Genomic DNA, 14025 nt, shown 5'->3' on the forward strand with positions numbered 1-14025 from the left:
TTTGTAAGAGAATGTTCTACAGCACTTTAAATTTTTTAGGCCATTTAGCAGAATAAGTAGCTTCCAAAAGAATCCTACCACTTACCTCACTTTGGCCGCCATCTGTCAAGCCTCATCCCCGCAGGCCTGCCCGGTGCTTTCCCCTCCCTCATGCGATGCCGAGCAGCAGGCTCCAGCAAGAGGACACTTCACAACTCTCCAACTGGCCCTTCCAGGGGGTCATGTCAGCCTGCACAGGAACTTCCCTCAAAAGCCATTTATCTGCTTTTAAACTCCCCCTACAGAACCGAAAGTGTTCCTTTCCCCTCGGTATGTTCTTAGGAGGAGGAAGAATGACTGAGTTTTAATTCTTACCCTAGCTCTTGCTTAGAGACCCACTCAGCTGATTTTTACCCCAGGGATAAGAATCTAATAGGACCATAACTAACTGTATTTGGTACACTGAATTAATCTGAAATTACTACGGAAAAGGAAAGTACAGCGCACCTGCCAGCCGTGCTCCTCCCCTGAAGAACCTTCCAGCACCCACGAGGCCGCCCGTTCTGTAACTGAAGGCTTAGCCAGGCCACAGAGGAGCAGGCGCCTCCAGACTGAGCTTCTGCAGAGACTCTGCCCTCGTCACCTTTGTGCCCCGTTGGCCTGGCACAGAGATGTTAGTTGTTCCAATAAATATGCCGAATGCAGAATATGAAGGCATCCTGGTACTTCCTTCGTACTACTAACCCAGCTTGTGCCTCCACCTGCGTTAACGGTTCACAATGCGAAATATTGCAGGAAAAGAGGGGAAAGGCCTCCTGGAATTTTAGATAATCTTTCTTATGAAAAGGAAGCAATTGTTTTCAACCGGGGTGATCTGGGGTTGTCACGCCAGGGAGGTGCATACAATGTGCAGGACAGCCCACCTACAACAAAAAATTCTTCGGCCAAAAACGGATAGTATGAGATTGAGAAAGCTAAAGTAATCACTTGGATAATCGAAGTTATTATTACCCTAAATCCTTTAACAGATTGCCTACCTTAGTCTGCGTCCTTCAGACTCAACTTTAAAAGAGAATACAGTTACAATGTCCTCATTCCTCCGACATAAATGACAGACTCAACTATAAAAGAGAATACAATGTCCTCGATGTAAATGACAGCACATACAGTGAGGCTTGTAACAATCAAGGGGAAAGGAGGTACCACTAAAAACTGTCTGTCTACAATCTGAATTAAATGAAAATACTGGGACTTCCCTCGTGGCACAGTGGTTAAGAATCCACCTGCCAATGCAGGGGACACGGGTTCGATCCCTGGTCCGGGAAGATCCCACATGCCACAGAGCAACTAAGCCCGTGTGCCACAACTACTGAGCCCACGTGCCACAACTACTGAAGACCACGTGCCTAGAGTCCATGCTCCGCAACAAGAAGCCCAGACACCACAACGAAGAGTAGCCCCCACTCACCACAACGAAGAGTAGCCCCCACTCACCACAACGAGAGAAAGCCCGTGAACAGCAAGGAAGACCCAACACAGCCAAAAATAAAATTAATTAACTTATTAAATAAATATATTAACGCACCCATTCCACCGGATGTCACTTACTCTCTGATGGGAACGAATCCTTGTTCTACACCACTACTAAGGATATCTAAGAGAGTCTAATAATTATATTGTACCAAGAAGTAATTCGGGGTCTACTCACAGTGAAGCCAGATGGCAGCACTCCACCAACCACTAGGGTCTTCAGCACTCTTCCCCAGCATCCGTTTTCAGCTCTAGTGAAGGAAATGAGCAGCTGTGTCAAGGCCAGTACAATACTTACTAGCTCTGAATTGTCAGGACACAAAAGACCAACAAGAGGGAGCTGGTTTCCAGAGTTTGGCTTTATTTTGCAGTACAGAAATCATTTGGAGCCATTGTGAGACAGACATCATTGAAGCAGAGGCTCTGTCAAATCAATACTGCGTTGCAGCAGCTTGGTCCATTGAAGAAGCCACACCTGGGATACAAAAGCAGCTTCTACGTTTACCTGCTTTATGATAGTTTCTTTCCCCTCTGCTCTCATCAAATTTATTAGATTAAAACACCGCACACAGGCTTCCTCCAAAATGACTCTCAAAGTCTGGAGTTTGGTTAGAATTGGAGGCCCACATAAACCCAGCTTGTGGCTATGCTGCCTGGGCACTGTTCTAACACTTGATGTAAATGTAAAGGGGTGGGGAGGAGTGAGGGATACTGTCCCCAAAGATGGAACGTTCGATTCCGTATCTCCTTAATGTCAAGAGGACAGATGGCACGCAAACTGTACTGGCACAGCTCTTGAGCAGCAGAAGCTCGTAACTGCAAAGGCTACACTGATTAAAAGATACAAATACTGTATCAAGTTCTCTGTATCAGTATCACAATGTTTTAAAACTGATCCTTCACTAGAAAAAACAAGCCAGTATTGGTTAAATTGAACAGAATGTGGGAACCTGCCAATTCTGAAGAGCCACTCCATGAAAACAAGTTAATACATGATATTAGAAAGGGGAAGAATATTTACTGGTACAGTGCTCTGCAATCTCTCAGCTTTGATTACAAAAGCAGGCCTTACAATATTGATTTCATACAATATGCATCATTTGCCAAATTTTAAGTTTGTCCTAATTAGATGATAACATGTACTGCTGTTAGTCTTCCCCATAGATGTCATTTTTCTTGCGCTTCATTTCCTCAAAGTCAAACTCGGATCCCATCATCCTCTTATAGATGTCCTTAATGTCATCACAGGTTGTCTCAAAGTGAGTTGTCGCATCATATGTACGGGATATAAAGATCTGGAAATGAAAGTCACAAAGACTTCAGACTATTTAGTGATGTCTCCCAATAAAGCCTGGTAATTACCCTTTTCACATTGCCACTCACCTGGCTTTCTGTTCCCAAATCTTTTGGTACAAGGAGGTCACTGATGCTTACGAATCTGGAGGGGAAAAAGAATTAAGTAAGCAGGGAAGTTGACACGCCCACTCACCGCTTTGCCTGAAATTCAAAACCCAGGCTGGTAAGAGATGATGGCTGCTCTCATTGTTCTCATGGGGTTCTGTTCACCATGGAGCCAAAGGCAATCCTGGGTTTGAGCTGCTATAAATGAACACATCACTTACTTCTGCTCAATTGGTTCCAAGAGTTCCAGAGCTGGTCTGATTTCTTTCTCGGGCTCCTTGGTCTCCACGGTTGTGCTGGCGATGGCAATGTACTTGCCCTGTGCGGCCACATTGTGTGCGGAGGAGATCATGCAGACATAGATATCTGCAAGCAAGCAAAGCCACCTCACTGCCAGGGTCTTTAAACCTTGGGCCTGTGTGTGCACTCAGTTTCACCCATACTTCACTGAGCTGTGAGTTAAAATTACTTGGAACAGACTGGATATTCTAAGATTAAGTTCTATATGGAGACAAACAAGGTCATACATAAAATATACAAATATTCAGCAACTCTTAGCCTACTGGAGATGAAGGATTTATGTGGCAGTGAACAGTGGACGGGGAGATGACAGTCTCTTCCCAGATGTAACAGCTCACTGTGGAAACCTGTCTTCCTCTCTGAACCCTGCATTTAGAAAGGTTTTGAATAGCTAAGATAGGATTTATTTAACTACTGATTTCTCATTTTTTAAGCAATATAAAATTGCAAACACAATAAGCTATTCTTGAGTTGGCATAGGCTCATAATAATTCCATAGATTCTACTTGTCTGTATACTACTAGTTAACTACATAATTTCCAATATAAGAGATAATTACTGGGTTCCCTTTACTCTTTTTACACTCTCCCTGACCCTGAGATCTACTTGGGAACCCTTGAAAGATTACTTTCGTCTGTGTCTCTTAGTTCTCATAATAATCTTCTGTGATTTCGTCTCTTACATGGAAAAAAAAATTAAAAGCTTTAGGGCTTCTAACTGAAAGGAAGATGGGAAAAGCTAGTGGATGAAAGAAAACTGGTTAAAGCAAACAGATTAGGAATTACGATTTCAGAGCTAAGTCCTGATCTTTTTTTTAAAATTTATTTATTATTTATTTTTGTCTGCATTGGGTCTTCATTGCTGCATGCGGGCTTTCTCTATTTGTGGCGAGCAGGGGCTACTCTTCGTTGCATTTCACAGGCTTCTCATTGTGGTGGCTTCTCTTGTTGCAGAGCACAGGCTCTAGGTGCGTGGGCTTCAGTAGTTGCGGCACATGGGCTCAGTAGTTGTGGCTCGCGGGCTCTGGAGGGCAGGCTCAGTAGTTGTGGCGCACGGGCTTAGTTGCTCCGCGGCATGTGGGATCTTCCCAGACCAGGGATCAAACCCGTGTCCCCCGCATTGGCAGGCGGATTCTTAACCACTGCGCCACCAGGGAAGCCCTGCTAAGTCCTGATCTCAATCAGAGAAATCAAAGTTGTTTTCTAGCACACTGCTAAAATCAAATACAAGTATTAAGTTGACAAATCATGACACAAAAGCAGTGCTGTCATCAGCTCAAAGTAACAGTGAAATCAGGTCAACTAATAAGCATAAACCTCCACAAGGCACACAATGTTCAAACCAGGCAAGACTGCCTGCTCATCCAGTCCAGCCTCTCAGTTCTACAGAAGAAATGGAGGCCCAAAGAGGGGGGTACAAGTCCAAGGCAGGGCTCCTAGGCAAACGTTTCTATTTCAAAGTGATGACTTAGGATCTCTACGAGCTAAAAGGGATACATCACATTTTATTTTCCATATGTAAACTAAAGTCTCTTCACTGTAATAGAGCAGATAAAATTTGTAATTTCTACACACATCTGCTTATCTTCAAAACTGACCTGACTTCCGATTGACTTGGTTCTGTGGAATAATGATCTGGCAGGAGTTGGCATCGTTGGTGTTCTTGATGGGGTGGCTGAGGATACAGATGACTCTGATCACCTGGCCCACTTTTTCGACTCGATCTTTCACGTAGCTGGGATCACAGATGAGCTGCTTACAGCGAGCAATCTGTAATAAAACATTAATGGGTATAATGATGCCATCGTTCTTGAACATCGCCTGTTATCTTCAAGTTAACTGTAGATAATTAGTGAATTATAGATAACTATTAAAACTAGCTTTGCCGACAATCCCTATAAAGTCTCCTGGAGCAAATCTATAAATTCTAAATCTTATTGAAATATTAGGAAAAGTGTGTTGCATGGTTTTCAGACACATAAGTTTTAAAACTGGGCAGAAGAGGGTTAAAATCCTGGCTCTACCCAACCTCAAAGAGGTTGTTGTTAGGATTAAATGAAACAGTGTATTTAAGGAATGTCATTATATGTAAATGGACCCAGTGAAAAGTAAATGGTCTATAAATAGTTCTTTCTAATATTAAAAACAGACCATAATCTTTCCTTTTAAGACTATCCTTACTAAGTAAAACTTAAGTTGCAAGATAAATTATGTATTATTATATTATCATCTTCTCTTTCTATCAAAGCCCTGAAATGTCCTAAGAGGAAGCAGTTGCCTGAAGCAAAGAAAAATGGAATGAATAAAAAGAACTTTGAGATATCAGATTAAGACGTTTATCCCTATTCCTAAACATCTATTATGTGTATGCTGGAAGCACAAGGTAGTTACAAAAGACCTACAACAATAGATGGTCAGATGGCCAGCTAGTGAGTATAGATTATATTGTCTGAACCCATAGAATACCATCAGGAATCCCCAAATATATATATTTTTTTTTTTGCGGTACACAGGGCAGAGCACAGGCTCTGGATGCTCAGGCCCAGCGGCCACGGCTCACAAGCCCAACCACTCCACAGCACGTGGGATTTCCCAGACCGGGACATGAACCATGTCCCCTGCATTGGCAGGTGGACCCTCAACCACTACACCACCAGGGAAGCCCCCAAAATACTTTTTTAAACATAGTTTTTCAGTTTCTTTTTTGAACGGTTCCATTTGTAAAAGTTGATGGTTCATGAAATGTGGTCTGGCTTGCAGACCAACAGCACTGGCACCATCTGAGAGCCTGCAAGAAAATGCAGACCCACCACAGACCTACTGAATGAGAAACGTGTACTCTGACAAAATTAACAATTTACATTCAATTCAAATTTGAGAAACACTGCTCAAAACTCCACCCGGCCAGTTCCTTGGCTAAACCCAAAATAAAATAATGTTAACAGTAATGATTAACATTACTAATATTTAATAATAATAAATTAAATAATAAAATAGTATTGGCCAAGCCCCAATTCAACCAATAAGTTATAAGTGGTACATATAAAGCTAAATTTAAATGAAAATTTGGGAGACAGACACCAACCCACACTACATATATAATACTTACCATTTAGAGCTCATTCATAATTTGTTTTAGTCTTAAGCAACAATCAACACAACAGAAAATATTAAACATTATAAGTTTTCAGTCATTATGAATACCAAGTTACCATAAAGAAAACATATAGTGTGAAATCTAGGATCGATGTCCATACCAAATTTAGTACTTATTAAACAAAGTTTTCTTTACAAAAATATAATATTTCTTAAATTGTAAAAGCTACTCACCTCTCCTTCAGATTTTACACCAATCACTTTTCCATTTTGCATAATGATTTCTTCAATTGGTTTATTCAGCATGTAGGTACCTCCATAAATAGCACTTAGCCTAGCAAAGTATTTAAACTATAATTAGTAATTATAATTGTAATTATAATCAATCAGTAATTTATAATTATTTCAACTACTAAAGTCTCCTTTCTTAGATTTTAATGAGTTACAGGAAACATGTATTTGTTCAGTTTCCTTCCAGAAGGCATTAGTTTAAGTCATAAAAGCATCAATTCTAAAACAGTCAAAACCATGTAACGATGTCTCACATTCGTAGTTATCAAGTGCAAACAAACCACACTGACCAGTAATGGAATAACAGCTTGTAAGTCTAATCCTCCTGCATATTAAAAATTAAGACTCTGAACAACCAAAAGTCTATCAGAAAGCACACTGGACAGTGAGTAAAAGCAGGCAGAAACTAGACAAGAGACTTGAAGGAAGCAATTGGATGAGATCTTCATGTGGTTTGTATGGCTCTTCCCCTGACAGAATGACCTACCCAGTCCTTGTAACATGGGACAGCTAGAACAGAAGCAAAAAACCTGCAGTCTTACTGATTTAACATGCCATAAGATAGAGTTTGGGGCTGTATGAGGAGATAAAAATTGTGGGAGAAAGTCTTCCAAAACGGGGAGCAACCAAATTATAAAATCTCTTCAAATCCTTAACTAACTCCAGAAATGCTTGTACACAGGAGAGAGACTCCAAGGAACCCAGGAAAAAGCAAAAGCTAAACTGCAAAAAGACTTGAGGAGAAACTACAGCTACAGGCCTTAAGGACAAATAAGTTTGAAGTTTGAAACTGCCATATTAGAGGAACTTGGTACATACCTTGGGCTTTCCAATGAAACCCCAGAGGACCACACCTCATGAAGGATTCAGCCAAAGACAAAAGACCCCCCACCTACAAAGTATAAAATCAAGTCTCCAAAAGTTCAAGGCGAACGGCCAATAGTTTCACTGCCAACTCAAAACTAAAATCAACACTCATCACAGAAAGAATCCACCATCTCTACAATATACCAGTTATGTCCAACATACAATCAAAAATTACTGGACACATGCAAAAAAAAGAAAATGGAAAAAAGTAAAGAAGAAGAGTGATCAAAACAAACATGCCCAGATTACTGATGCTAAAATACGCAGGGAGTTAAATGCAGCTACTACGAATATGTACGAGGACAAACATCCTTGTTCAAAGATCTATGTTCAAGAACGTTATAGGAGAGAAGTCAAGAGGGCGATGTGGGAAGACACGGAGTTAACGTCTCCCCAGAACTAGGGCGGCTGCCGGGCGCTGGTGGGGGACTCTGACCCCCAAGGAGACAGAAGGAACTCCATAATGAACGAGTAGGATGTAAGGGGACCGAGGGGGGAGGAGAAGTGGAGGCCAGACAAGATCAGCCCCTGAGGCTGGGGAGATCAGGAGAGGCAGGTGGGAAGGAGTCTCCAGGAAGAGCGGGAGAGCAGTGGAGGGCGACTGCCCCACCTACTCGGGCATGGGGAGCTCCCAAGCCGGTTCCCCCACCTCCAAAGCACCATCCGGGCCACATGTGTCCTGGGGGGCACAGAAAGGAGGCCAAGGGGAGTATCTGAGAGGCAAGTGGGAGGGGCCCTCCGGAGGAGTGGGTGAGGAGCAGAGGGTTACTGTCACCATGTGCACTCAGGCACAGGGAGCCTGCTGAGCTCCCAGGTAAGGTCCCCTGCCCTCTGAGACCAGGGGTGGGGAGCACACTTGGGCCCCTTCTGTTCCTTGAGCCTAAGCCCCACCCCTCACAGCCCCCAGGGCCTTTTCCAGCCCTGTGGGTCCTAAGCATTGGCCCCACCTACCACCCAAACCTCACCCTTGCTTAGGCCCTGCTCTCCACAGCCAAGGACCTTCCCCCTGCCCCCCGCTTTTTTTTTTCTTTTCCCTCCTCCTCTTTTTTTACTATTGTGGAACTGATGTACCTTCTGGTTGTTGATTCATCTATATTTTTATTTTTACATTCTTTATAATACATCTGTTAGTTTCCTAGTCTAATTTTACTTTTTACTTTATTTTTTTTTTGCCACCCCACATGGCTTGATTCATGAGCCTGGGGTCGGGTGGAAGCTCCTGTGGTGGGAGCTGTGAGTCCGAACCACTGGACTAACAGAGACCCTCAGGCCCCAGGGAATATTCACTGGAGCGAGGTCTCACAGAGTTCCTCATCTCAGCACCAAGACCCAGCTCTACCCAATAGCCTACAAACTCCAGTGTTGGAAGCCTCTGGCCAAACAACTAGTAAAACAGGAACACAATCCCACTCATAAAAAAAAAAAAAAAGGGAGATGGCAAAAAAATGTCACAGATGAAGAAGCAAGGTAAAAACCTACAAGACCAAATAAATAAAGAGGAAATAGGCAATCTACCTGAAAAGAATTCAGAGTAACGATAGTAAAGATGATCCAGAATCTCGGAAATAAAATGGAAGCACGGATTGAGAAAATACAAGAAATGTTTGACAAAGATCTAGAAGAACTAAAGAATAAACTAAGAGAGATGAACACAGTAACTGAAATGAAAAATACACTAGAAGGAATAAATAACAGAATAACTGAGGCAGAAGAACGAAAAAGTGAGCTGGAAGACAATGGTGGAAATAACTGCGGAGGAGCAGAATAAAGAGAAAAGAAAAGAATTGAGGACAATCTCAGAGGCCTCTGGGACAACACTAAACGCACCAACATTCGAATTATAGGGGTCCCAGAAGAAGAAGAGAAAAAGAAAGGGACTGAGAAAATATTTGAAGAGATTATAGTGGAAAACTTCCCTAACATGGGAAAGGACATAGTCATTCAAGTCCAGGAAGCACAGAGAGTCCCATACAGGATAAACCCTCAGAAAGACACACCAAGACACATACTAATCAAACAAACAAAAATTAACAAGAAAACTGGAGTAGCAATACTCGGGATCAGATAAAATAGACTTTAAAATAAACACTGTTACAAGAGATAAGGAGGGACACTACATAATGATCAAAGGATCAATCCAAGAAGAAGATATAACAATTATAAATGTTTATGCACCCAACATAGGAGCACCTCAATACATAAGGCAAATACTAACAACCATGAAAGGAGAAATCGACAGTAACACAACAACAGTAGGGGACTTTAACAACCCACTTACAAATGGACAGATCATCCAAAATGAAAATAAATAAGGAAACACAGCTTTAAATAACACAACAGACCAGACAGACTTAATTGATATTTATAGAACATTCCATCCAAAAGTGGCAGAATACTCTTTCTCCTCAAGTGCACATGGAATATTCTCCAGGACAGATCACACCTTGGGTCACAAATCAAGCCACAGAAAATTTAAGAAAACTGAAATCGTATCAAGCATCTTTTCTGACCACAATGCTACTGGAAATCAATTACAGGAAAAAAAAAGTAAAAAACACAAATACATGGAGGCTAAACAGTGTACTACTAAATGACCAAGAGGTCACTGAAGAAATCAAAGAAGAAATAAAAAGACACATAGAAATGAATGACAATGAAAATACAATGACCCAACACCTAAGGGATGCAGCAAAGCAGTTCTAAGAGGGAAGTTTATAGCAATTCAATCTCATCTCAAGAAACAAGAAAAATCTCAACAATCTAACCCTACACTTAAAACAACTAGAGAAAGAAGAACAAAGAAAACCCAAAGTCAGTAGAAGGAAAGAAATCATAAAGATCGGAGCAGAAATAAATGAAATAGAAATGAAGAAAACAATAGCAAATATCAATAAAACTAAAAGCTGGTTCTTTGAGAGGATAAACAAAATTGATAAACCCTTAGGCAGACTCATCAAGAAAAAGAGGGAGAAGATGCAAATCAATAAAATTAGAAATGAAAAAGGAAAAATCACACAACTGACACGGCAGAAATACAAAGGATTATAAGAGACTACTACAAACAAGTATATGCTAATAAAATAGACAACACGAAGAAATGGACAAATTCTTGGAAAGGTACAGTTTTCCAAGACTGAACCAGGAAGAATTAGAAAATATAAACAGACCTATCACAAGTAATTAAATTGAAACCGTAATTAAAAATCTTCAAACAAACAAAAGTCCAGGACCAGATGGATTCACAGGTGGATTCTATCAATCATTTAGAGAAGAGCTAACACCGATCCTTCTCAAACTCTTCCAAAAAACTGCAGATGGAGAAACACTCCCAAATTCATTCTACAAAGCCACCATCACCCTGATACCAAAACCAGAAAAAGATATCACAAAATTATAGACTAATATCACTGATGAACATAGATGCAAAAATCCTCAACAAAATACTAGCAAACAGAATCCAACAGCACATTAAAAGGATCATACACCATGATAAAGTTGGATTTATCCCAGGGATGCAAGGATTCTTCAATATACACAAATCAATCAAGGTGATACACAACATTAACAAATTAAGGAATAAAAACCATATGATCATCTCAATAGATGCAGAAAAAGCTTTTAACAAAATTCATGATCAAAAACTCTCGAGAAAATGGGCATAGAGGGAACCTACTTCAACATAATAAAGGCCATATATGACAAACCCTCAGCAAGCATCATACTCAGTGGTGGAAAACAAAGCATTTCCACTAGGATCAGGAACATGACAAGGATGTCCACTCTTGCCACTCTTAATCAACATAGTTTTGGAAGTCCAAGCAACAGCAATCAGAGGAGAAAAAGAAACAAAAGGAATACAAATTGGAAAAGAAGTAAAACTGTCACTATTTGCCAATGACATGATACTATACATAGAAAATCCTAAAGATGCCACCAGAAAACTATTAGAACTAATCAATGAATTTGGTAAGGTTGCAGGATACAAAATTAATGCACAGAAATCTCTGGCATGTTGTTGGCATTCCAACAACAAAAAATCAGAAAGAGAAATTAAGGAAACACTCCCATTTACCACTGCAACAAAAAGAATAAAATACCTAGGAATAAACCTGCCTAAGGAGGTGAAAGACTTGTACTCAGAAAACTATAAAACACTGATGAAAGAAATCAAAGATTACACAAACAGATGGAGAAACATACCATGTTATGGATTGGAAGCTGGAGGAATCAGGCTCCCCGACCTCAAACTATACCACAAAGCTACAATAATCTAGACAGTATGGTACTGGCACAAAGACAGAAATATAGATTAATGGTACAGGATAGATTGCCCAGAGATAAACCCACACACATATGGGCACCTAATTTACGACAAGGGAGGCAAGAACATACAATGGAGAAAAGACAGCCTCTTCAGTAAGTGGTGCTGGGAAAACTGGACAGCTACATGTAAAAGAAGGAAATTAGAACACTCCCTAACACCAAACACAAAAATAAACTCAAAATGGATTATAGACTTAAGTATAAGACCAGACACTATAAAACTTTTAGAGGAAAACATAGGAAAAACACTCTTTGACATAAACCACAGCAAGATCTTTTTTTGACCCACCTCCTAGAGTAACAGAAGTAAAAACAAAAATAAATAAATGGGACTTAATTAAACTTAAAAGCTTTTGAACAGCAAAGGAAACCATAAACAAGACAAAAAGACAACTTTCAGAATAGGAGAAAATATTTGCAAATGAAACAACAAAGGATTAATCTCCAAAATATACAAATAGCTCATGGAACTCAATATCAAAAAAACAGTCCAGTTATAAAATGGGCAAAAGACCTAAATAGACATTTCACCAAGGAAGACATACAGATGGCCAAGAGGCACATGAAAAGATGCTCAACATCACTAATTATTAGATAAATGCAAATCAAAACTAAAATGAGGTATCACCTCACACCAGTCATAATGGCCATTATCAAAAAAGCTAGAAACAATAAATGCTGGAAAGGGTGTGGTGAAAAGGGAACCCTCCTACACTGTTGATGGGAATGTAAACTGATACAACCACTATGGGAAACAGTATGGAGGGTCCTTAGAAAACTAAAAATAGAACTACCATATGACCCAGCAATCCCACTAATGGGCATATACCGTAAGAAAACCATAATTCAAAAAGAGACATGCACCACAATGTTCACTGCAACACTATTTACAATAGCCAGGACATGGAACCAACTTAAACATCCATCGACAGATGAATGGATAAAGAAAATGTGGCACATATATACAATGGAATATTACTCCATAAAAAGAAACGAAATTGAGTTATTTGTAGTGAGGTGGATGGACCCAGAGTCTGTCATACAGGGTGAAGTAAGTCAGAAAGAGAAAAACAAATACCGTATGCTAACACATATATATGGAATCAAAAACAAAAATAAAAAGGTACTGATGAACCTAGCTGCAGGGCAGGAATAAAGAGGTAGACATAGAGAATGGACTTGACGACATGGGGTCGGAGGGTGAAGCTGGGGCTAAGTGAGAGTAGCATCAACATATATACACTACCGAATGTAAAATAGTTAGCTGATGGGAAGCAACAGCATAGCACAGGGAGATCGGCTTGGTGCTTTGCGATGACCTAGAGGGGTGGGGTAGGGAGGATGGAAGGGAGACTCAAGAGGGAGGGGATATGGGGACATGTGTATGCCTATGGCTGATTTGCTTTGTTGTGCAAAAGAAACTAACACACTATTGTGAAGCAATTATACTCCAATAAAGATTTTAAAAAAAGAACGTTATATATTCGTGAAAGTCAAAATGAATAAACAGAAAATCTCACAAGAAAAATGAAAACTATATTTAAAAAATGAAAATTCTAGATCAGTTGAAAAAATATTTTTTAAAAAATTAAAACTCAATGTGATTAACAGCTTACTGGAAATAACAGAAAAAGGAACTAGTGAACTTAAATGAACACGCATTACCCGATACGAAACATAAAGAGATAAAACAAAGAAAAAAATGAGCAGAGCCTCAGTGACCTATGGCAGCGGTCCCCAACCCTTTTGGCACCAGAGACCAGTTTCATTGAAGACAATGTTTCCACAGACCAGGGGTAGGGGGAGCGGGGGTAGAGTTTGTTCAGGTGGTAATGTGAGTGATGGGGGGGATCATTCAGGCGGTAATGCGAGCAATGAGGAGCGGCAGATGAAGCTTCGCTCACCCACCAATCACCTCCTGCCGTGTGGCCTGGTTCTTAACAGGCTGAGGACCTTTACCAGGGGTTGGAGACCCCTGAACTATGGAATAATACCAAGTATCTAACATACAAGCAATCAGTGTCCCAGGGGACAAGAGAGAAAATGAGACAGAATATCTGAAGAGGATAACGATTTTAAAATTCCCAGCTTCATCTAAAAAATTAACTTACACATCCAAGCAGTTCAGCAAATCCCAAGCAAAACCACACCTTGGCAAATCCTAGTTATACTCCCAAAAACACAAAGAAAATTTTGAAAGCAACCAGAAGAACAAAAAGCAAACAAAAACACAGAAACA

General features: G+C 40.4%; 1 protein-coding gene across 1 annotated transcript in view; it reads right to left on the bottom strand.

Moving 5' to 3' along the window:
* Positions 1–1849: 1849 nt before the first annotated feature.
* The window catches only part of GDI2 (GDP dissociation inhibitor 2), a 43846-nt gene continuing 31670 nt past the window's right edge, over positions 1850–14025 (bottom strand). Inside the window, exons 7-11 of the mRNA XM_065873046.1 lie at positions 6540–6639; positions 4808–4979; positions 3132–3276; positions 2893–2947; positions 1850–2804 (exon numbers count right to left, since the gene is read on the bottom strand). Coding sequence (XP_065729118.1) covers positions 2658–2804; positions 2893–2947; positions 3132–3276; positions 4808–4979; positions 6540–6639 — 619 coding nt within the window. The 3' untranslated portion in view covers positions 1850–2657. The remainder of the gene's footprint in view (positions 2805–2892; positions 2948–3131; positions 3277–4807; positions 4980–6539; positions 6640–14025) is intronic.

This window comes from Phocoena phocoena, chromosome 2 (assembly GCF_963924675.1).
Source record: "Phocoena phocoena chromosome 2, mPhoPho1.1, whole genome shotgun sequence".
In the NCBI taxonomy this organism is placed as follows: Eukaryota; Metazoa; Chordata; class Mammalia; order Artiodactyla; family Phocoenidae; genus Phocoena; species Phocoena phocoena.